Source organism: Camelina sativa, chromosome 19 (genome assembly GCF_000633955.1).
Source record: "Camelina sativa cultivar DH55 chromosome 19, Cs, whole genome shotgun sequence".
Taxonomy (NCBI): domain Eukaryota; kingdom Viridiplantae; phylum Streptophyta; class Magnoliopsida; order Brassicales; family Brassicaceae; genus Camelina; species Camelina sativa.
In genome coordinates, this window is record NC_025703.1 from 1,325,112 (window position 1) to 1,349,251 (window position 24,140).

Genomic DNA, 24,140 nt, shown 5'->3' on the forward strand with positions numbered 1-24,140 from the left:
ATTTCAAGTTCTTCTAAGTAAAGCCGAAGAAGAGTTTGGTTTTGACCATCCGATGGGTGGCTTGACAATCCCTTGTCCTGAAGATACTTTTATCAGTATAACGTCTCAGCTCCAAGGATGAAGATGATGATCCAACAAATAAACATTTAACACATTTATTTTTACTAGCTAGAGGAGGAGTATTCGATGTGAATAGAGATGACATTTTTTTCTTTCTCCTCTTTTCTTTTTGATAGAGTTTGTTCCAGAGGAATAGAAAATTTCGAATTTGAATGCCATTTTTGTGTAACAAAATATCAAATCATTTCAAGTTGCGGAAACTTTTTTTCTTGATCCAATACTTTTAACGAGTATGAAACAGACTAAACAAAGATATATCACTGGATGACTTAGCAATCTAAATATCAGTTACTACAATCATGTAAAAGGTCCTAAAAAGATCTCTTCATTACAGCAAATCTTGAAATTGAGTTGATAGGAGGATCTGAGTGATTGCCTAAACTAACCTGGGACGCCATGGAAGCTGAAGTGTCTGTTCTAAATCACTCTGTTCTATCATGAAGACAAAAAGATTTAATGCTACTCCTGATGATGTGAAGTTACCTTTGTCTCTCATTAAGTCAAGCTGAAGCATATGACTTTGTCTTTCACAGTGATACTTGATCATTCATATATACTTGGGACCCTCCAGTGATACGTGTTGATTTTCTTCATCCTCACATCAACATCACATGAAGAAAAGAAAAGAAGAAAAAAAACTTAATTAAGCCAAGCAAACTTTTATAGCATTGTCATGTGATCCGATTCTGAAAATGGTTGAGAAACAAATTAATAAGTGAAAAGAATCTATGTTCTGCTGGTGAGGAACTTCATGTCCCCAGTCACCACATAAGTTTTCTTTTATAGAAAAGATTTGCGATGAGAACTCAATTTCAGCCACAGAGTCCTATTGGAAATATGAAGAAGCAAGAGCACAGCATGTCACATTTAGAAATCTGAAAAGACAGAACCATGTGAAACTATGTCTTTGTAACTCCCTTGAAACTCTTGATAGATCTATATATAATGGCCCAAAACAGAACAACCATCAACAACAAGAAGCAATTAAACACTTTGAATCTTTTTCTCTGATCAATCCTACATCAGAAGTTTCAAAGATCACAACTTTCAGACAAAGAAAATGGCTTTGGTGAGAGGTTTCTTGGGTTCAAAGAAGATTCTTGGTCGCTCTGTAGTAGGAATTAACAAAGCAACTTCAGCACCAAAAGGGTTTCTTGCACTGTACGTAGGTGAGAGCCAGAAAGAAGCATGCAGAGACACATTATGCCAGTCTCATACTTGAACCAGCGTTTGTTTCAAGATCTTCTCATTGAGGCTGAAGAAGAGTTCGGATTCAATCACCACATGGGCGGTTTGACCATCCCTTGTCCTGAAAATACTTTCCTCAAGGATGATGATCATCTGCAGATAGCCTGACAGTAGTTTTTAACCCTAGGTGGTTTGACCAATTCAATGTATATGGATGATTCAATTTGTTTCTCTTTCTTTTAGAACTTTCTCCATGTACCCCCCTTATGAATTAAAAATAAAGAGAAAACAGTTCATACCATTCTATCCACCTTTTCCTTGACTTCAAAGACCTGGTAGAAAACTAAATCTCAAGATTACTTGTACAACCGTACGTAGATCGCAAATCCAACTAACGTCCATGAGCCAGCATTAAAAGTCTTGAAAGATGGAACTGTTTCCTTCAAGGCGTCGATGATAACATTTCTCCTGAAAGAAGAATAACAACAAATAAAGAAATCGGAAAGTTAATAGGTCTGATGAGGACGACGTTACCGTGGTTGGCTACCCCGAACTTTAATTATCCGGATGTATATATATATATATATATATATTTTTGGCTATTTCCAGTTTTGTCCTTTGGTTTCCGATAATCTTTGAAGGGGCAGAAACGAGATTTATTATAGCTACGGCGGTGGCATAGGAAGCGAGCGAATCGATCAGTGGCCATGGATTTGGGAAAGACCGAAAGAGTATATAGGTTTTTTAGTCCAAGTGGTTGTTTTTTTTTTTTTTTTTCTTTTAGTATGACTTACTTTTTTTTTTGGTAGAGTTAGTATGACTTTCTTTTGTTTGGCTTTGAAAAATATTGGTAAATTCTTTTGCAACTTGAGAAGAGTATTATAGGCTTTAATAAAAGAAGTTGTCATTTTTCAATTGACTTTTTTTTTGTTTGACTTCGAGCAAAACGTCCACACAAAAAAAAATCGGCAACCGAGTTACATATGTAAATAATTTTGTTTTTTTGTTTTGTTTAACAAACAACGCATATATGTAAATTCCAAGGAAAAAAAAACAATCATTGACAGAAGATCCCCAGTTTGGATAAAACTAAAAGTAGTGGGGGAGTTTGTAATAAATAAAAAAGTATTAAGGATATTAGAGTAATCAAATTGTAACGACGAGTCGTCTTCTTTCTCTGATCACCATAATAATTAAATAAAAAGGCCCTTTCCTTCCATCTGTTGACGAGGACAAGCCCTCTCTCCATCTTAAAAAAAAAAAAAAATGAACTCAAACCCTTCATCATCATCATCATCATCTTTGCGTCGTAATTGGTTACACCATGTGTTCCCGAGCTTCCACGGTGCAGATGTCCGGAGATCGTTTCTTAGTCACATTCTGAAGGAGCTAAGAAGCAAAGGAATTGACTCATTCATTGATAATGATATCATGAGAGGAGAATTTATCGGCCCTGAGCTCGAAAAAGCGATCAAAGGATCAAGGATAGCCATTGTCTTGCTCTCGAGTAATTACGCTTCATCGTCTTGGTGTCTTGATGAATTGGCGGAGATCATCAAGTGCAAGGAAGATTTGGGTCAAACAGTGATGACTATTTTCTATGAAGTGGATTCAACTGACGTCCAGAATCAGGCCGGGCATTTTGGGGAAGTCTTTAGAAAAACTTGTAATGCTAAAACAAAGGAGCACTTTGAGAGATGGATAGATGCCTTGGTACAAGTAGCCCAAATCGCTGGCTATCATTCAACCAACTGGTTCGTCCTTTTGGATTTGTAGCTTTTTTTTTTTTTGTTAAATGACAAGATTGTTCATCTCCCACTTTTATTTGTTTATGTTAGGGCTACTGAAGCAGAGATGATTGAAGATATTGCCACTGATGTTTTGAAAATGTTGACTAAGAATTCAACGCCATCAAGGGATTTAGACGGCTTCATTGGAACGGGATCTCATATGGAGAAGATGAAACCGTTGTTATGCATAGACTCTAATAATAATGAAGCAAGGATGATTGGGATCTGGGGTCCTCATGGGATTGGTAAGACCACCATTGCCAGATGTCTTTTTGACGAATACTCTGGCAGCTTTGAGTTGAGTGTCTTTATGGAGAATATCAAATCAATGTATACAACACCAATTTGTTTAGATGACTACACTACAAAGTTGGATTTGCAGCAAAAGTTCATGTCTCTTATAATCAACGAAAAGGATATCAGGATTCGTCATTTAGGAGTTGCACAAGAAAGGCTCAAGAACAAGAAAGTTCTTGTTATTCTCGATGACGTCGATCAATTAGTTCAACTAGAAGCCATTGCAAAAGATACTCGGTGGTTTGGTCCTGGAAGTCGGATTATCATTACAACACAAGATCTGAAACTTTTGAAGGCTCATGGGGTTGATCATATTTACAAGGTTGGTGCTTCTACTGAGTCTCTTCAAATCTTCTGTACGTATGCTTTCGGACAAAACTCCCCTAAAGATGGTTTTGAGATGCTTGCCCGAGAAGCTACAGTTCTTGCTGGTCAAATCCCTTTGAGACTAAGGGTTGTCGGCTCTTATTTTCGAAGGAAATCCCCCTGCGAGAAGATGTGGGAAAAGGCACTAGTCGAGTTAAGGAGTCGCCTTGACATAGAAATTGAAACTGTTTTAAAGTTCAGCTACGATGCCTTGTGTGAGAAAGATAAAGATTTATTCCTTCATCTAACTTGTTTTTTCAACTTTGGAAGTATTGAGATTATAGAAAGTTATCTTGCCAAAACGTTTCTTGACTTCAGGCAAGGGATTGACGTCTTAGTCGAGAAATCTCTCGTATCCATTGTCTCTGGATATTTAGAGATAGATCATTTGCTAGTTCAACTTGGAAGAGAAATTGTGCGAAAAAAATATGGTACTGAACCTGGGAAATATTCCATTCGCAAGCCTGCAAAACGCAAGTTTTTGGTTGATTCAAGAGATATTTTTCAAGTACTAAGTGATGATACAGCAGTAAGTTATCTATTTCATTGCATATTTCTTCTCCCTACAAACTGAGTCTATTTAATTGATAACCTAACCGTCTCTAATATATTTTTCACGTCCGTGTCTTTTTCAGGATAGTACCAGTGTTATAGGACTAGATCTCAGTTTATCTGAGACCGACGACGACGAAATTGATATAAGTGAAAGAGCCTTTGAAAGAATGTCTAATCTCCAATTCTTAAGAATCAGTGGCGCGTGCGATGTATTGTTCTTTCCCCAAAGTCTGAACTCTATATCTAGAAAGCTTAGATATATAAATTGGATGTATTTCCCAATGCCATCTTTGCCTTCTAATTTTGATCCGAAGTTCCTCATCAACCTAAGCATGCAGATGAGCCAGCTTGAGGAGTTGTGGGGCGGAGATCTAGTAAGCAAAATAACTTATCTAATGTTTTTGATATTTCAGACAATTTTTTAGCTTGCAAAAGTGGAATGATCTTCAAGTATTGCACCATCCACTAACCGTATATATATATATATATATATATATATTTGTATGTGTGTACAGCAGCTTAGAAATCTGAAGTGGGTGAATTTGAGTCATTCCAAAAACCTGAAGGAGCTTCCTAATCTTTCAAATGCCATTAACCTTGAGGTATTGGATCTCACTGGATGTTCAAGTCTAGTCGAGCTCCCTTCCTTCCATGAAGCCACTAATCTTACGAGTTTGCATCTTAGTGAATGTTCCAGTCTTGTGGAGCTCCCCTCCTCCATCGGAAATACCACTCTTCTCAAGGAATTGAATCTCGCTAATTGCTCAACTCTAGTGGAGCTACCTTTCTCATTTGGAAACCTTCACAATTTATGGAAGTTGACAATGGATGGGTGCTCAAAGCTAAAGGTTCTTCCGATCAACATCAACTTGAAGTCTCTTGAGGAACTTTATCTCAGAAATTGCTCGCTCTTGAAAACGTTTCCTGAGATTTCCACGAATATTAAACTTCTCAAGCTCAATGGGACTCCAATAGAAGAAGTGCCCTTGGCGACTAGATCATGGTCTCGTTTTGAAGAATTACATATGTCATACTGTGAAAACCTCAAGGACTCACCGCATGCTCTTAACAGTATCACAGATTTGCACTTGACTAATACAGAAATACAGGAGCTTGGTCCATGGGTCAAGGGATTCTCTCGTCTACGTCGGCTTTTACTAAACGGATCACAGAAGCTGGTATCACTCCCACATCTTCCGGATTCCCTGTTGCTCTTAGATGCAGAAAACTGTGAGTCCCTAGAGAGACTAGATTCATCCTTTCGCAATCCAGATACTTCTCTCAACTTCTTTAAATGCTTCAAACTAAATCAAGACGCGAGAGATCTCATCATCCAAGCATCTAATAGTGCAGTTGCAGTCATACCCGGTGAAGAAGTGCCTGCCTACTTTAGTGACCGAGCAACTGGAGGTACCGTAACGGTGAAGCTGAATGAGTGGCCTCTTCAGAAACCCTTGAGATTTAAGGCTTGCGTTGTGCTGGTTAATAAGGTTGACAATGAGCCTCGTGGTGTGCAGATAACGTCTGTGTCATATAAGATCATCGACAAAAAGAATGGCGTCATTGTTCCATGTATACCAGAACACCTCCCTCTACCTCGCGCTGTAACATTTACAGGGCATTTGTACACCTTTGGTTTAGAAGTAGATGGGACTTCCAACGAGCTTTCCTTTGAATTCACAGTCTTTAGTAAATCATGGGATATTAAAGAATGTGGGGTACTCCAACTTTCTTAAGTTTCTTTGTATAGTGATAACATCAGATTAGTTTATGTGCATTTTTATGTTGTACTTTTGTATGATTATCATTATGTGTTGTGGGTTATGTATGTTGCTTATGTGTATATATATGTCTTTACCTAACATAGCTTAGCATTTCTTGCGTAGCATATCTAGACTATGAGTTTTCTAAATTCTAAGTTAACCCAGCCAGATATATGAAAATGTTCCCCTAACAAACCACCCATGGTACAGAAGTCTGAAAACAGAGGAATGAAGTATGAAACCCATGGTACAGAAGTCTGAAAACAGAGGAATGAAGTATGAAACCCATGGTACAGAAGTCTGAAAACAGAGGAATGAAGTATGAAGTCACATAGTATACTATATATACAGAGGACTCTGTGTGAAACAGAGTTACGAAAAATCTGAAGAAATCAAGCTTCCGTACACGATTTCAAAAAACAAATTGTGGTTTTTATTTGGCTTACAAAAGCTTTTTTTTTATTTTTACAAAAGCTCTAATATATTCTCCCGAAAACATTGCAGAAGCTATAGAGATTTCTTGGGCTGCAAGGATTTTGTAACCTTTCCTTTGCTACATAACATGACATTATATACAGCTAGAGAGAAAAGATTAGTCTCATATTACACCATTAAAACCGTGCTAAATCAATTCATGGTGGACGACTGGATTCAATTTCATTTTGGCTGGGAATTTTCATTTCCTAAAACCAAGCAAAGAAAAACCTCAAACTGAAATGAAACTCCTTTTCAACAAGAATAACTCGAGTGCTTATACATTTCAGCGTGTATTGAAATGGTAGTTATATTTAACGTCTTCAGAAAGTTTTTCCCTTGCTTGTTATAGCAACTTGCTAATTCTTTTTGGCTGTGACTTCGATTCTTTTTGGTATATTCTATTAGCATGTTGAGAATAAAAGAGCTATACAAATGATCAAGTTATCTTTTTTTAAGTCGCTTCTTTTTGTTTGACTTCAAATGTAATTGGTAAGTTATATTTTTAGCAACGTGACAAGAGTTATTATGCCTATAATTAAAAACCCATGTTGTCTTTTGACTTTGGAAATTACTGGTAAATTACTTTTAGCAACTTGAGAAGAGTATATATGTTTTAAACGAAGTTGTCTTTTTTTAATTGGCTGTTTTCTTTTGAGACTTCGAGCAAAACAAAGAAGTTAATTGGCCCCAAAACAAAAAAAAAAGATCGGCGACCGAGTTACGCATATGTTTTTTAAATTCCTAGGGAGAAATAAAAATATATACCTCTATATCATTGACAGAATCACACAAGAGCCCCCCATACTGTGAAGTAATTATCAAGATAACAAAAATAATTATCAGGATATTATAATATCTTCACGTTGTTACCAACCTGGTCCCTTATTTACATCCTTTTTTTTTTTTTTTTAAATTTACATCTTATCTATTACTAAATTGGATATTACGATTTAGTTTGAAACCAACATGCTACACAAATCATTTTGGATTAGTCATGTGGCGTGGTATGGATTTATAGGGTTCAATATCATAGAAGTAATAAAGTAGGGGGAATTATTTGTAATAAACAAAACGTAGAAGGATATTAGAGTAATCAAAGTTTAATAACAAGTCTTCTCTGTTCACAATAAAAAGCCCTTTCCATCTGTTGACCAAAAAAACAAAGCGCCTCTCCACTTTCTTCTGCAGTTTGGTTCTCATCTTCTTACGTCAAAATAACAAAAGAAAGAAATAATGATTTCAAATTCTTCATCTTCTCTCCATCGCACTTGGTTACACAATGTCTTCCCGAGCTTCCACGGTGCAGATGTCCAAAAATCTTTTCTTAGTCATATTTGGAAGGAGTTCAGACGTAAAGGAATCGAACCATACATTCATGACGATACGGTGAGAGGAGAAGTTATCGGCCCTGAACTTCAAAAAACGATCCAAGGATCGAAGATCGCACTTGTCTTGCTCTCGAAAAGATACGCTTCTTCGCCGTGGTGTCTTGACGAATTGACCGAGATTATGAAGTGCAAGAAAAATTTGGGTCAAACAGTGATGGCCATTTTCTATGAGGTGGATCCAACTGACGTCAAGAAACAGGCTGGGGATTTTGGGAAAGTCTTCAGACAAACTTGTGAAGGTAAAACAACCGAGGTTATTGGGGAATGGAGTCAGGCTCTGACCGAAGTGGCCACAATCGCTGGTTACCATTCAATAAACTGGTTCGTCATTTTGACTTTTTATTGTGCTCTTAATCTTTCAGAATACATCAAACTATATACAATTATAGCTTTTAAACAGTAGATATATTTTTGGAGGTAAAGATTTCGTTCGTATGTGATTTTTGGGTTAGTAGTTAATGGAAGTATTCATCTCTGATGATCACTTTGTTAGGGCTACTGAAGCGGAAATGATCGAAGATATTGCCACTGATGTTTCGAATAAGTTGATTAATTCGACGCCTTCAAGGGATATCGACGACTTCGTTGGGATGGAAGCTCATATGGAGAAATTGAAACAATTGTTATGTCTAGAGTCAGATGAAGTGAGGATGATAGGGATCTGGGGTCCTCCTGGGATTGGCAAGAGCACCATTGTCAGATGTCTTTTTAACCAACTATTTGAATCTAACAATAAATTTCAGCAGAGCGTCTTCCTAGATAATGTCAGAGCAACGTATGCAATACCCTTTTGTTCAGGTCACTACGCTGCTAAGATGGATAATTTGCAACAAAACTTCATGTCTCAAATAACCAACCACAAGAATATACAGAGTCCTCATTTAAAAGCTCAAGAAGATAAGGTGAAGGACAAGAAAGTTCTGGTTGTTCTTGATGACGTTGATCAGTCTCTACATCTAGAAGCCATAGCAAAAGAAACTGGGTGGTTTGGTCCCGGTAGTCGGATCATCGTTACAACGCAAGATCCAAATCTTTTGAAGGCACATGGTATCAACGACATCTACAAGGTCGGTTTCCCTGAAGAGAAGGAGCTTAAAGAAATCTTTTGTATGTATGCTTTTGGTCAAAGATTTCCTAAAGATGGTTTCGAGAATTTGGTCTGGGAAATTATACATCTTGCCGGTAAACTCCCTTTGGCACTAAGAGTTATTGGCTCTTATCTACGGGGAATGTGCATGCAACAGTGGCAAAAGGCACTACCAACATTAAGATCTCGCCTTGATGGAAAAATCGAGAGTGTTTTAATGTTCAGCTACGATGCATTATGTGAGGAACATAAATATTTATTTCTTTTCTTAACTTCCCTTTTCCCATATGGAAAAATTGAGAAAATAGAAGATTTTCTTCCGAAGAAGACATTCTCAAACTTTAGGCAAGGGATTGAGGTATTAGTGGAGAAATCTCTCATATCCATTGTCTTCGGATCTCTAGAGATAGACAGTTTGCTCATCCAACTGGGAAGAGAAATTGTGAGAAGAAAATATGGTAGTAAGCCTTCCATTCGTAAGCCTGGAAAACGTCAGTTTTTGCATGATGAAAGAGATATTTGTGAAGTACTGAGTGATGATACAGCTGTAAGATTTAACATTGGTATTTAATTGCATTAATGATCCCTAAATTGAGTTTCTTTGATGACTAACCATCTCTCTAATTTATTTAATTGTATCCTTCTTTTCAGGGTAGTAGCAATGTCATAGGCATAAAACTCACATTATCGTCTATGACTGAGGACGAAGAATTTTATATAAGTGAAAGAGCATTTGAAAGGATGTCTAACCTCCAGTTCTTAACTATTGGTGGTGATTGCAGTAGACTGCACTTTCCGCCAAGTCTGAACTCCATATCTCGAAATCTTATATCACTAAATTGGGATCAGTATCCTATGACATGTTTGCCTTCTAATTTTTATCCACAGTCCCTCATCAGTCTAACCATGACGGGAAGCAAGCTTGAGAAGTTGTGGGACAAAAATAAAGTAAGCAAACATTTTTATATAATCTAACATGTATTATTTTCAGTTTTATTTTGAATCTCTTGTTTTTTTAGCGGGTATAATGTTTAGCTAGAAAAAGAGCGACATAATATACTATTTTATTTTGTTCAAGAAAAAAACGATACATTTTACAAGAAAAAATTGAAAACCACACCCAATTTTAAAATGATTTAAAAACTACAATTTTATTTTAAAAAACGTCACCATAGTACCTTTTATTGATTCAAGCATTATTTTAAATAAATAAATCAAAATAGTATACATTAATTTTGTGGCTAATTTAAAATAACTAAATTTAAAAATATATAACGAAAATTCGTAATTAAAACTTTAACAAAAAAAAATATAAAAAAAAAACAGTTTACTATCTTTATAGTTGTACGTAAAATTTTGAATCAAAAAAAGTATATAACTATTGTTGATAATATCATTTAAAATTTTAATTTATTCAAAAATAAGTAATTCAAAATAAAAATAAAAATTCTCAAAATAATTGTTTTTTGTAAATATATTTTTCTATTTTTACTTCAATAATTTTGATATACCTGTTTCATTATATGTTAATTTTTTAATTTAAAACCATGCATATTAAGTGTCTACTATTAAAAAATTCAACTAATCTTAACAAAACTGCATAATATAAATAATCCAAAAGTTTTATAAAAGCGATTGGAAACATTTATAATATGAAACAAAAAAAGTTATCTGAGACAAGGGAGTACAGTATTAGTTATTAATTAACGATATGTTGTTGGCTTTATTTTCCACAGAAGCTTAAAAATCTCAAGATTATGAATTTAAGTTCTAAAAGCTTGAAGGAGCTTCCGGATCTCTCAACTGCCACTAACCTGGAAGATTTGCGTCTAGGAGGATGTTCAAGTCTAGTGAAGCTTACTGATCTTTCAGCTGTCACTAATCTCGAAATCTTGATTTTAGACGACTGCTCAAGTCTAGTGGAGCTCCCCTCCCTCGAGAATGCCACTAATCTTAAGACACTGAGTCTTAAGAGCTGTTCAAGTCTTGTGGAGCTCCCATCCTCCATTGGAAAAGCCATTAATCTAAAAGATCTGACTCTCGATGGTTGCTCAAATCTAATAGAGCTCCCTTCATCAGTTGGGAGCCTTGATGAATTGTTGATGTTGTTTATGAATGGTTGCTCAAAGCTAAAGGTTCTTCCAATCAACATCAACATGAAGTCTCTTACGGAACTGCATCTCAGAAATTGCTCGGTCTTGGAAACTTTTCCTGAGATTTCCACAAACATAAAAAAACTTCATCTCACTCGGACTGCAATAGAAGAAGTTCCCTTGGGGGTTAGGTCATGGTCCCGTCTTGAAGAATTGCATATGTCATACTGCGAAAACCTCAAGGACTCGCCACATGCTCTTGACAGTATCACAGATTTGCACTTAACTGATACAAGTATAAAAGAGCTTGGTCCGTGGGTCGAAGGATTCTCTCGTCTACGTCGACTTTTACTAAACGGATCGCAGAAGCTGGAATCACTCCCACAGCTTCCGGATTCCCTTTTGTTTCTGGATGCAGAAAACTGTGTCTCCCTAGAGAGACTAGATTGCTCTTTCCGTAATCCAGAGATGTCTCTCAACTTCTATAAATGCTTCAAACTGAATCAAGAAGCGAGAGATGTCATCCTCCAGGCATCAAATCGTCCAGTAGCAGTCTTACCCGGTGGAGAAGTGCCTGCCTACTTTAGTCACCGAGCTACTGGAAGTAGCGTAACAGTGAAGCTGGATGAGAGGTCTCTTGATAAATCTTTGAGATTTAAGGCTTGCATTATGCTGGTTGAGAAGGTCCACAATGCGCCTCCTTATAGTTCGTACAGTATGTATGTGTCATTTAAGGTCATGGACAAACAGAATGGCCTCATTGTTCCATGCCCACCGGGACACCTCCATATACCTTGCGCTGCAACATTTATAGGGCATTTGTACACCTTTGATTTAGAAGTAGATGTGACTTCCAACGAGCTTTGCTTTGAACTCACAGTCTACAGTAACGAATGGGAGGTAAAAGAATGTGGAGTACTCCAACTCTCTTAAGTCTCTCTTCATGTTGATGTGCATTTTTTCATGATGTAATCTTGTTTGATTATCCTTCTGTGATGTTGGGTTATGTATATGGTATATATCTTTGCTATATATATATCTTCGTTTCTTCCACTCGAATCCTTTGACATGTGAATTTATGTCGGTTGGTATTGTTTATTCAAAAATTATTTTTGGTGTCACTCAAAACTTTGACAACTAATTTGTAGTATTCATTAGTCGTTATTTTGGAAACTGTCCGCTATGAATTAAAGATTGTTAGAACAGTTTTGTATATAGATCTACTCCGTTAAAAATAATTTCAAATTAAGGATGTAATCAGATCATAGAGGATACAAGTATACAACTTTCTAATCATGTATGAACGCAATTAACGTGTAGTGTTAACCGATGTTAATGTTGACTAATTTCCAGTCTAACAGAAATTTTTATTTTGCTAACACAAAAGTTGATGTTGATTCCGCCATTTAGAAAAAGTTGGAGATCTTTTTGGTCTTTGTCCCATGTTTTTTGATATTTATTATTGATTTGTTACCAAAATCATTAAAATCTCCCCCATGTTATTATCGAAGATTATGCAACTTAGTAAATCATCGATCGAGCTTGTCCAAAAAAAAAAAAATCATCGATGGAATAATCCCACACAAATCAAAGCGTATTATGCAAATGTCTTTTTTTTTTTCTGCAAATCAAACTTTCATTAAATTCAAAGAGTAATTACAAAGAGTCAAAGACCTTATGCAAATGTCTATTTAGGGGGTTTTAATTAACCTTAGTCAAAGTGTATTAATTTCTTACGTTCAATCTCCTGATGTTTTGGTCTTATCATTCTATAAGAATTTTGTAAGAAAGTCAATTTCGTTTATATAATTTTGGTAACAAATCGATACTGTAGAATTTAATGATTTTCTACATTTACTTTGGTAAAGATTTCATTGTTGACAAAAATATGATATATGCGAGAGCATTGTATAAAAATGGTTCCACGAAAAAACCTGTACCACTATCTTTAACATATTTTTGTAATAACTAATTTTACGAGTAAAACAATGGTGAACATGTCAATGAAGTCTGTTTTCCTTGTCTTCTTAGCTGTTACATCGGGTAATTTCATAAATCAAATACATAAATGATGGTCACAACCTTCTAAGTACAAGTTACAACTTACAAGTGTCAAGGTTCTTGACACTAGAAGATAAAAATATTGTGGTCAAAGAATGGTTCCAAACATTTTTACAAAACTATCATTTTATGTTTTTTTAATCGTGAAGAATTTTTTAAAAAATTACTTCTCACGTGATTTGATTTCATCAATTTTACTCATTTGCTTGTGTTTCGGTTTTATATATAGAGCAAACATGCATATTTAACATCCTTAATTAAGGTTGAGCCACAATAATTTGAGATTAAAAAATTTAGAGAGAATGGGAACAAGACAGAAATCATTTTTCTTATGTTATATAAAGAACTAGATTAGATGGAACATGAAAATAACTAAATTAGGTAAGTGCATTATTACTATTATTAGTAGTAATGTTACTACAAATTGCAGGAAACGGTAGAGCTATAGAAGCAAGAGTGAATGGAACCAGTGGAGGATTAAAATCAGCTGTGATTGAGATCAGAACAGAAACAAGTGGAGAAATCAATATAGTCATAGGAAGGTTGTGGATGCCCCCTCTTGGCTCTTAGCGTCAAAGTCATACACAATGTTTCTGGTCTAAGTAAGCTTTGAATTTTTCTTTTCTCTGCTCACACTCATCATTCAACTTCACATAAAAAATTTTGATTCTCTTCAATCAAATACTAGTATCATACACCCATTAATTTAACATCATCCCTGTACATCCTAAGAAAATCCAAATCCATTATACACAATACAAATTTTTTTTATATATATAACACACCAACTACAGACAACGTAATAGATGACATTAACGAAGCTCAAAATCGCTAATTAAAATCCAATAGTAATAATCGTAGTGAGCCTTGTTGATATTATCTTCAATCCAGCTAACGTTTCCCTTTCTTTGAGCTATTCTCGACCGCATTGAGGACAGGGAGAATACTACTACTACTACTCTACGATAGTAATTATTTGCATACGACAATTTTAGAGAGATCCTATTTTGAAATATATCTTCTTAGGTTCATATAGGCTTAGGGCAAAAAAAAAATATATAACCTTTGTTATTAAAAAAAGTTAAAAATGATATATATATATATATATATATTAGATGGTTACCCATACAATACGTAGATGATATGCATTTTTAATTATTTATATATTTATATTACTTTAAGACTATGATAAAATCATATATATATAAATTATTTGATTGTTTGATATATTGAATATAGTTTACATTAAATTCTATATAAATATAAATTGTAGGTGTGATTGTTTATATATGGTAGCAAATTAGTCATTTTTTTGTTCTTTGAAATGTTGAATAGATACTAACAAAAAATAAGCAAAACATATGTAAAATATGAACAAAACATAAGTAAAATATTTTTACGTATCTGTTTTCATAACACATAAAATAGATTCTCAGATACCATACTATCTATTTTTTATTGTCACATTAGCATTTTGTTAGTTCATTAAAAATATCCTTTTATATAAAATTTTAATACAAGTTTTCAACTTTCATGTAGTTTTTTATTTTACTTTCAAACATCCAATACATTATATAATAGTCTATTAATACAAATAAAAGATTAAGAAGAAGATTTAATAACAAACAAAATATCATGGATTTAAAAAAAAAAAAAAAGTAAACACATTTTCAAACTAAATACATAACCTAACTTAAAAAGATATGTGACTTTACAATTTTTTACTATTTTATGGCCTTGGATAAATGACCTTTTCAATACACATGAAGTATTAATTCATTGATTTTTTTTTCTACTTTAAGAAAATATGCAATTAGTAATTTTAGGAGTCTCACATTCACAGAGAAACCAAAACCCTGCTAGAGAGTTACAGAACCGCACTTGTTCAAATGTCTCGTCTCCGGTTCTATACAAGTACGTTCATCCATCTTGAAATTATCTGATAAGTACCAGGGTAGTAAAAGTGTTATAGGCATCCATTTCTACCCATGTGAGCTGTCAGGAGAATTAAATTTAAGTGAGAGAGCTTTTGAAGGAATGTCTAATTAACCTTAAATTCTTAAGATTTTACTACCGACGTGGTGACCAGAGCGACAAATTGTGCTTACCGCAAGGTTTGAATTGTCTATCCTGAAAACTTAGAATATTAGAATGGGATCGTTTTCCAATGACATGTTTGCCTTCCAATTTTCGTACGGAGTGCAGTTCAGCAAACTTCATAAGCTATGGGAAGGAAATCAGGTACGATATTGTTATGTATTTCTCTCCCATTTTTAAATTTTTAGTTTGATTTTGTTTGTATTATATGTTTTTTTTTCTTACAACTTTTAGGCTTCAAAAGGAGTAGTTTTATCATCCGTTATTATTTGAATATAATCGTAATGGTTTGGAAGTAATGTTGTCTTCTTTTTTTTTGTCTAGCCGCTTGGAAATCTCAAGTGGATGTATTTGAATCATTCCAAAAACCTAAAGGAGCTACCTGATCTCACAACTGCCACTAAACTTGAAGAATTATTTCTCGTTGAATGCTCTAGTTTAGTGGAGTTCCCCTCTTCCATTGGGAGTGCTGTTAAACTCCAAAGATTGTATCTTAGTGATTGCTCAAGATTGGTGGAGCTGCCCTCCAGTATTGGGAATGCCATTAATCTCGTATGGTTGAATCTCATTGGCTGTTCAAGTCTGGTAAAACTCCCATCATCAATTGGAAATGCCACTAATCTCCAGGGATTATATCTTGATATGTGCACTGGTCTGGTGGAGCTACCCTCCTCTATTGGAAACCTTCATAAATTGCAAACGTTGACTTTATTAGGATGCTCAAAGTTAGAAGCTCTTCCTACCAATATCAACTTGAAATCTCTTGATACACTTGATCTCACTGGTTGCTTGTTGTTGAAATTTTTTCCAGAGATCTCCACGAACATTATGGATCTTAGGCTCATGAGAAGTGCAATAAAAAAAGTGCCTTCGTCGATCAAGTTGTGGTCTCGTCTTCTTGACTTGGAAATGTCATACAATGAAAATCTTAAGGATTATCCGCATGCTCTAGAAAGGGTTACAGAGCTTCATTTGAGCGATACAAAGATACAAAAACTTCCTTCATGGGTTAGCAGTTTCACTCGTCTAGATCGCCTTGTGCTCAAGGAATGTAAGAAGGTGGTGTCACTCCCACAACTTTCAGATTCCTTGTCATACCTAAAAGCAGTAAATTGTGAGTCACTAGAAAGACTCGATTGCTCATTTCACAATCCAAATATTCGTCTATACTTTGTTAACTGCTTCAAACTGAATAAAGAAGCGAGGGAACTCATCATCCGGACAAGTACTAACCGTGTCGTCTTACCTGGTGGAGAAGTGCCCGCGCACTTCACTTACCGAACTACTAGTGGAAGTTCCTTGACAATCAGGTTGAATGAGAGGCATCTTCCTACATCCATGAGATTTAAGGCGTGCATCTTGCTGTTTGATAAAAGTGTCAAGGAGAAGAAGGTGGAAGAGGTGTATGATAGAAAAGCTATGAAGGTATCGTACCGCATCATGGATCGTGGCTTCAGTTTTCCTTGCAGACCTACACACCACTATCTGGCTCCCCCTTTAAAAGAGCACTTGTACACCTTTGAATTTGAAGTGGACGTGACATCCAATGAGCTTTTCTTTGATTTCCAAGTCGATAGGAATGAAGCGGTAATAAAAGAATGTGGGGTACAACTCCAACTCTAAAGTCCCTTATTCAGTCTTTTTTGGTCCACTAAAATTCCATCAGTAATTGGCTTTTGCTGAACCCAAAAATGAATGTATATATGTGTGTGTGATTATGATAACGAGTCCGGTTCAGGCATGATATGAATCCAAAAGAAACCGCATACATACACACACATTACATCAACTGCTTTGTAATGCAACGAGACTATATTGTAAAAAAAAATTATAGTTGAAACATTTAACATATAGATAGAGAAGTGCACAAGTTTCATCACACAGCATATAAGCTAACACAAGAATAACAATAGAAAGACCATGACAAAAGCTTAAGAAAGAACATACATGAATTCTCTCTTGCGAGAACAAGACACACAGAGTCTATTTTTGCGTCTTATTCTGGAAGAGGAACAAGACTCGGAACGTAAAGACCGCCACATGTAAAAGTGCTACGGCCAAGTGCATACCACAGTGGTCCTGTGTCAACTTGGTTTTTGATCTCACCTCCCTCACTAATTTCGTAAAAGCTGGGACAAGCAATATCATAATCCATTATTTGTACATCATCTTTATCCTCCTCTTGGACAAGAAGTTTATCGCACCATAACATGAGACCACCACCACCACCATTGGTCTTCTCGTGGATAAAGTATGTGGGAATACCGTTAGCGTAGGGATGGGGATTCAATATAGGGAGATGAGGGTGAGTCACATTAAAATACTTAGTCCATGAGACAGCAGCAGCAGCATCAGTCACCTTGTTTGTGACCCAAACCTCGATCCTTGGGGTGTCGTCGTGTCCAACGCGGTGTTGATGCAATAAAGAAAGCCTATCTCCTCCGAAGCTTGACAAGACAACTAAATCAAGAGACTCCCCAAGGACCAGATCAACCTCAATCTTAACGGGGAAATTAGAAGAACATGTTAAGGGCTTGAATGTCTCTTTGGAGAAATCGAAACTTTGGATGAACATTTGGGAATAACCCCGCCCACTCCTGGGTTTAGCAAGCCAATACATGTTTCCCTTCATAGACACGTACTTGAAAAACACGATCCAATCGGAAGTAATACCAGGAATGACCCTCCAGAGTTTAGATTTGAAGTCATATATCTCATACTCACTACTAGTTGGGTAGCAGTGAAACTTCAAAACCTTGTAGTTGTGGTCATTGTCGTATCCAAAACCGTACTTATCAGAAGGTTGGTAAGAAGCATGCAAGGGGGGTTCAATCAATTTGACTGCGCTGCTGCTGCTGCTGCTGCTGCTTAAAACCGGATTCCAAACTGCAAGCTTGCGCCTTTCCTTGTTTCCGTCACCAAAAGCGCACAGCAATAATCCGTCGCAGTGAATAGCACATTGAAAACAATAATGGAGTTCACTACCCACAATCAACTCGGACGGGAGTGGTAGAGTTAAGAGATCAAGGGTCACCGGATTCATGATTTGAAAACTAGTATGATGAATGCGAATGAACCGTCGTCGTGCATCATTTTCCTGGGAGAGTTCCAAGTGTTTGTAGATGAATCTCTTGTCCTTGAAGACAGCGTACCATTCTTTGCACACCGACTTGGCTCGCATCACATCCTCGATCCCAAGTCTTCCAAGTATCTCTTCTTCTACCACCTCAACAGGCAGCCACGGCCAAAGCTTTTTTGACGAAGCCACCGCCATGGAGGACACACAAAACAAACACTCTTCAAAGTTTCAGTTGGAGACGACGATGCATCTCGTGACAGCGGAGAAGAAAGCTGCTTCGAGAGAAACAAGATTGATCATATTGGGCTTCTATAATATTTTTTATTGGACTTTTGGGCTATTGATAACCCCATTATTTAGCACTCAAAACCCGATTTTTTTAGTTATAATTTTTTTTTTTTTTTTTTGAGGTAAATTAAATTAATGAACCCATAATGAAATAAACCATCCAAAAACAAAATTAGTCTAACTATTAAATTAATGTGTCACGTTTTTTTTTTTTTTAAATTTATTTCTTCTCCCTCACACTACTAGTAAAACGATAATGTTAAATTAGTAAAAGAAAAATTAATTTAATTTTTCCCATTGAAGAAAGAAAGGCAAGCAGAAATAAATGGAATTTATAAGACCGGCCGGGGTTGGGTATTTATTATTTAAATATCCAAAATATCATCAACGAGAGAGAGAGAGAGAGAGAGACCAAATCCTTCGAGAGTTTTGGCGTTTTCCGATCTGTTAAAGTTGTTTCTCTTCCGCAAACCAAAACAAAAAACAAAATTCAAAGAAAGTTTTTGGTGATCCGAGAGATTCCCCCAAATTTGTAAAAATTAGGTTTTTCTTCTTCGCCTCCTCCTCCTCCTCCTTCTCTTAAGCCCTAGCCTACTTCTTTCCTCCTCTTTATCTTAATCTGAATCATTTCTGTCTGATTTCATAATCTTGGTTTCCCTTTCCCTCCTCCAATTTTGCAGTTTCTCCAACCTAATTTTGCAATTTCGTTGTTTGTGCATTGAGAGGAGGATCCTCTTATTGATAGTTTTCTTGCTCGCTCTCTTTGTACTATTATTATTATTATTATTATTATTTACCTCTCATATGGATTCGCCTCGGGTTTGGATTCTCCTCTTCTGTGCGATAGCTCTCTCATGCTTTACGCCCGGGTTCGCTTCATCACGGGCCGTTTGCAATTACGAATTCGAGCTGTTCCGGTTCGATTTAGAAGCTAAATGTCCTCTTTATCTGTATCCAACTCCTCCTATTCAGGTACGTACGTACGTTGTCATCATCATTACCCTAGGGGTTTGTTTGTTTGTTTGTGAGTTTTTTATGATTCCTATGCAACTTCCAAGCTTTCTTATTCCGACTGGATTTGGGACTTGCTTTGTGATGAGTTTCGTGTCTTCATAGGGTTTTAGTGTGAAAGATTCCCAGTGACGGGTTGTTAGAGATCAAATGCTTTATATCTATATGTCGGATTGGACTTACTCTTCCAATTATACAATTAGGGAGCAATTGGGCGTGAAAGTTGAAGCTTTTCTCTTTTTCTTTTAAGTTTGGATCATCGTATCTACTGTGAATTGAAAGTATTGGACCGATTGTGTGATGTATTGAAATTTACTTGAGGCATGATGGTTAAGGCTTAGAGCCAAACTTTACCAATTTTTTTCAATGCTCCTTCGTCTATTGTGGAAAGTGGAAAAGTCTTTCTCTTTTTTTCCTTAGATGTTTAGGATCTGTATAACTAGGCGTAACCCATTTCTCTATACCTGTCAACACTATCATCATATTTAGTTATTTGCCATCCGAATTTTGTAACTTCATCTAGACTCTGTTTAGGTTTAGAGTTTAATGCTCTTATAATGCATACTGTGTAGTAGCTTCTCTGTCTGGAACTATGGTTTAGCAAAATTTTAATAGGTGGACTTTGGTTCTTCTAAGGGGATGAAGTTGGATCTGTAGCTTTCTTCTTAACTAAAGCAGTGTCTAAATTTTTCACTATGCAGGTAGATGGAGACTCACTGGACAGGTTAATGGCTTTAAACCATGGAAATGCTTATATATCAGTACTCTTTTATGCTTCCTGGTGCCCATTCTCACGTGCTCTGCGCCCTAAGTTTGACATGTTGAGTTCCATGTTTCCTCAAATACAGCACCTAACGGTGGAGCATTCTCAAGCACTCCCCTCGTAAGAAGCCCTACTTAGTCTTGTTTTTTGTATATAGTCTATTATTCTATTTCCATACTACTTAGTATAGCAGGGGAGTAGATTGAATGACTCGCATCATGAAATTTTGTTACTGATAGTTGACTTGAGAGTTAATCATCTTAAATTGCTTTTCCGATTTTTCATAACTTAACTTAACCCATATTAGGTGCTTCTTTCGCACTCTGATGGATAAAGTTGTTACTTAGCAGATATTTTATTGTTTGCTGTTACTCTGTCTTACACTTCATTGGCAAATATTCATTTGATTTATATTACAAGTATAGGTTAGCTATTTCATTCATCACCCTATCTGCCTTGTGTAAATGTCTCGCTAGTGGGATTTTCTCCTAGGTGCTTTTAGGTTTCTTCATGTGTGTTGGCCTTTTCATTTGTCTTACTAACTGATTCCATCAATTCCTTTGTTGCAGTGTCTTTTCTAGATATGGTATCCATAGCTTACCTTCAATCCTGATGATAAATCAAACTTTAAAAGCTCGGTACCATGGTCGAAAGGATCTTACATCCCTAATTGAGTTTTATGAAGAAGCAACAGGTAAAACACCAAACCACATAGTCTGCTTGTGTTTTCTTCCAATCTTCCTGAACAGGCTTTGCTTTATGTCCAAGATATGACTAGCACATTTCGGGTTGAAAGATTTATTAATAACTGATTGTTCTTTTTGGCTTTCCAGGTCTCCAACCTGTCCAGTATGTGGCTGAAGGGGAACCAACAGGCTTAGATGCCGGCGATGGTAATTTGATCACATGGTTGCGCAACGGGACATCTATCAGAGAAATCTTCAAACAAGACCCGTTCTTGATACTATCTCTGCTGTTTATCTGTTTACAAATGGCAATCCTTGTCTTCCCCATAGCTGAATCGCGCATGAGAGCGTTATGGGCCTCTTATGTTCCCAATCTGAACCTGGAAAGATTTAGAGAGGTAAGCCAACTGTTCAGCCGTGGTCTTCATATGGTCGATGTGAGGAGGTTATGGTTGAAACTTAGACTCATCAAAACGAGGAACTTCCATGAAAGGGCAAAGAACGCACAAGCCTGGGCTTCATCACTCGCATCTGTCTCTCTTGGCCAAACTTCATCAGACCAATCCTGATCCTAAGGGTTATAAGCAAAGCCCTTTGAAAGATATTCTAATATCTTGTCAGCGTTGGAAAGAGATAAGCTTTTAAGTGTGTTCTGGAAATCTGAAAGTTCCTTTAATGAAATGTTATATGACTTCTGAGTTTATTTGTCTGCATCAAAGCATGTAAATCCAGGAACAGCTTTGCTTCTGTTTGTGAATATCTTTCTCCCTTTTTTGTTCTATAAAATCTGAGATGTCTGTTTTGGCCTCATTTCTTTTACTGAATAATTTGATTGATTGAGTCAGCTAAATTTGTCTGAATCTTTTACGCAGCTTTGTCTTGTAATGCTTGTTCGAGTTACGTTGGTTCTGCTATATGGTTCCATGATATGGTACATTATCATCATGTGCATGATGCATTATAAGATACCACATAAACATGAAAACAAAAACCAAGGAATCGAGCTTAAATGTCCAAAAGTAGGGAACAAAAATAAAGAACAAAGCAGAAACGTTTGGAATTTTTGCAGGGCTTCGATTTTTTTTTTTTTTTTTTTTTAATAAAAGGTAAAAAGAATAATCACTTTGGTTTCTTCAAGGAAAAATATATAAGAAGTAATTTTATATATAAAAAAAAGTAAAAGATCACAGCTCCAATTATGATTTTTGAAGGGTTTTAAATTCTCTAAAACCTTCTCTAGAAACTTTAATTAGTCATAAGCCAATGAATATTACCAAATAAAAGAGTACTAACCAATAAGATAGTATGAGATGAAAACACCGATTTATCTCGCAAAACTTATAAAACCCAGCACTATCACATTATTACTGAATCTGGAATATGGGTAGTGTGTTCACATCAAACTATGTAATTCGACCTTTTTTTATATTACTAGTGACATAATTAGTACCAAAGATTCTTCGTAATCTCCTTACTCCAACATGATGTATACATCAATAAAACTAGACCTTATCCAAAACTATTTAACGTTTTAGCTATATATCCATTATATGTAACCAGTAACCGACTCATAAATGGGTTTCACTACGAAAATGAACTGAACTGACATTAGCTAGGTCTGAATCTACCTAGCTCTAATCTTAACTGCTTGTCCTTCCGAAAAGGGGACTCTAGAAAGAAAGAAAAAAATAATCAAGTCATATATTATGTATTTTTTTTTTGTCCAAAGCCTTGTGACTGCTATCTAAAACAATTATAGGATTCTAGCAAATTAGAAGACTTCATCAATTATGATGGAGGAGAAGAATTAAGGACCTTGTCAAAGAAGGCAATCGATGGTTCTTCTTGGAATGGGTCCCCAAAGGACCACTTCTTCTTTTGTCACTTCATTACGTTAGATAAGCTCTAAATTCACTTTCGTCACCCACATCTTAAAATCTATACTTTTATTAATTTAAATTTGCGTACATGTATCATGTATGTTTTGTGTCCACTTCGAATAATATCAATCATGTTTACAACCTGATATTGTTTCTTCCCAACATTAAAGAGCTTATTAATCAAAGCATCTTCTGTGTAGTTTAAAGCAATTATGTGTTTTTCTTGATTGTTTTGTTTTTTTTAATAAAGCAACTAGTTTGAATCTTGTGTCTTGTCTTCTATTAAAGGATCTTGAAACCCCTTCACGTGGGAGAGAGAAAGAGAGAGAGAGATGTTGTTGCTCCATGAGAATACCAAACGCACTTCGCTCCAATAATTCAAAAGATCTCTCACTTCCTCAAACAAAAATCTTCTCGCTTCCTAATTTCCTAAAACCCTAACTCTTCCCCAAGATCGGATCAAGGAGAGATATATGGATCTCGAGGATTGGGAACTACTCTCCAATAGCAGCTTCAAGGAGCTTGATCATGAAGAGGATCATCATGGAGCCATGGTGATGGATTACTTCCTCTGCCCATCTACTAAGGATCCTCTTCACGAAACAGAGTCTTCTCCAAGATCCATAATGGTCCCCAAAAAGCTTGTCCAAGTTCCCATAGCTTGGGAACCCTTGTTGGTGGTGGATCAAGACAACACGAAGATACCCAATAACCCTGATCTTGAACCGGATCCGTATCCGGATTCAAAACAAACCCTTTCGGCGGACTCTGTTTCGTCACCTAGAGTTTCCTTCAAGATAACGAAGGAAACTGAATTTGCCGACATGAAAATTGACCCACCAGCGAGGATCACGAGTCCTCTGCCTCAGATCGACGATACTGCGTCGAAACCCTCTGGTTCCGAAGGAGGAGATGACCTGGGAGATAAGAAAGAGCTTATTTTGAAGGAAGAAGATAATGATGGTGAGAGATTGAACCTGTGGAAGGTTGGTCTCAATGGGGTTGGAGCAATTTGTTCTTTTGGTGTCGCAGCTGCTGCTGCCACCGTATGTGTGTTCTTTCTCGGACACAACAATATCAAGATTTCTAAGAACAAGAACCAGTTGCTAAGGTTCCAGATTTACTCCGATGATAATAAGGTAACCTGATTT

The 24,140-nt window shown here is 36.2% G+C and overlaps 6 protein-coding genes across 8 annotated transcripts in view; 5 read left to right on the plus strand and 1 right to left on the minus strand.

Moving 5' to 3' along the window:
* LOC104764018 (probable disease resistance protein RPP1) lies at positions 2,548–6,126 on the plus strand. The gene is made up of 4 exons (XM_019241139.1): positions 2,548–3,062; positions 3,147–4,290; positions 4,397–4,690; positions 4,832–6,126. Exons 1-4 carry the CDS (start codon positions 2,575–2,577, stop codon positions 6,050–6,052), a joined length of 3,147 nt encoding a protein of 1,048 aa, XP_019096684.1. The 5' UTR covers positions 2,548–2,574; the 3' UTR covers positions 6,053–6,126.
* On the plus strand, positions 7,716–12,275 carry LOC109125108 (probable disease resistance protein RPP1). Its single transcript, XM_019241361.1, has 4 exons — positions 7,716–8,265; positions 8,438–9,578; positions 9,683–9,979; positions 10,768–12,275. Exons 1-4 carry the CDS (start codon positions 7,790–7,792, stop codon positions 12,055–12,057), a joined length of 3,204 nt encoding a protein of 1,067 aa, XP_019096906.1. The 5' UTR covers positions 7,716–7,789; the 3' UTR covers positions 12,058–12,275.
* LOC104767318 (probable disease resistance protein RPP1) lies at positions 15,337–16,905 on the plus strand. Its single transcript, XM_010491361.1, has 2 exons — positions 15,337–15,426; positions 15,607–16,905. Exons 1-2 carry the CDS (start codon positions 15,337–15,339, stop codon positions 16,903–16,905), a joined length of 1,389 nt encoding a protein of 462 aa, XP_010489663.1.
* LOC104767319 (putative F-box protein At1g77650) lies at positions 17,279–18,556 on the minus strand. The gene has a single exon (XM_010491362.1). The coding sequence runs from the start codon at positions 18,554–18,556 to the stop codon at positions 17,279–17,281; it is 1,278 nt and encodes a 425-aa protein (XP_010489664.1).
* LOC104764019 (5'-adenylylsulfate reductase-like 5) lies at positions 19,032–21,928 on the plus strand. The gene is made up of 4 exons (XM_010487443.2): positions 19,032–19,621; positions 20,362–20,543; positions 20,993–21,117; positions 21,257–21,928. Exons 1-4 carry the CDS (start codon positions 19,454–19,456, stop codon positions 21,676–21,678), a joined length of 897 nt encoding a protein of 298 aa, XP_010485745.1. The 5' UTR covers positions 19,032–19,453; the 3' UTR covers positions 21,679–21,928.
* Positions 23,055–24,140, plus strand: part of LOC104764020 — a 3,693-nt gene continuing 2,607 nt past the window's right edge. For 2 of the 3 annotated variants that reach the window (XM_010487447.2, XM_010487448.1), the window contains exon 1: positions 23,056–24,128. In XM_010487447.2, the coding sequence (XP_010485749.1) occupies positions 23,463–24,128 (666 nt within the window). In that variant the 5' untranslated portion in view covers positions 23,056–23,462. Of the gene's footprint in view, positions 24,129–24,140 lie in introns of all 3 variants that reach the window. The other variant, XM_010487445.2, reaches the window with a different exon arrangement.

Bases quoted from the DNA above. Each gene is read 5' to 3' on its own strand.
- LOC104764018 (XM_019241139.1), top strand. From the start codon at position 2,575: ATGAACTCAAACCCTTCATCATCATCATCATCATCTTTGCGTCGTAAT. The intron at 3,063-3,146 runs GTTCGTCCTTTT...TGTTTATGTTAG, and splicing joins GGCTATCATTCAACCAACTG to GGCTACTGAAGCAGAGATGA. The intron at 4,291-4,396 runs GTAAGTTATCTA...TGTCTTTTTCAG, and splicing joins TACTAAGTGATGATACAGCA to GATAGTACCAGTGTTATAGG.
- LOC109125108 (XM_019241361.1), top strand. From the start codon at position 7,790: ATGATTTCAAATTCTTCATCTTCTCTCCATCGCACTTGGTTACACAAT. The intron at 8,266-8,437 runs GTTCGTCATTTT...TCACTTTGTTAG, and splicing joins GGTTACCATTCAATAAACTG to GGCTACTGAAGCGGAAATGA. The intron at 9,980-10,767 runs GTAAGCAAACAT...TATTTTCCACAG, and splicing joins AGTTGTGGGACAAAAATAAA to AAGCTTAAAAATCTCAAGAT.
- LOC104767318 (XM_010491361.1), top strand. From the start codon at position 15,337: ATGGGATCGTTTTCCAATGACATGTTTGCCTTCCAATTTTCGTACGGA. The intron at 15,427-15,606 runs GTACGATATTGT...TTTTTTGTCTAG, and splicing joins AGCTATGGGAAGGAAATCAG to CCGCTTGGAAATCTCAAGTG.
- LOC104767319 (XM_010491362.1), bottom strand. From the start codon at position 18,556: ATGGCGGTGGCTTCGTCAAAAAAGCTTTGGCCGTGGCTGCCTGTTGAG.
- LOC104764019 (XM_010487443.2), top strand. From the start codon at position 19,454: ATGGATTCGCCTCGGGTTTGGATTCTCCTCTTCTGTGCGATAGCTCTC. The intron at 19,622-20,361 runs GTACGTACGTAC...TTCACTATGCAG, and splicing joins ATCCAACTCCTCCTATTCAG to GTAGATGGAGACTCACTGGA. The intron at 20,544-20,992 runs GTAAGAAGCCCT...CCTTTGTTGCAG, and splicing joins CATTCTCAAGCACTCCCCTC to TGTCTTTTCTAGATATGGTA.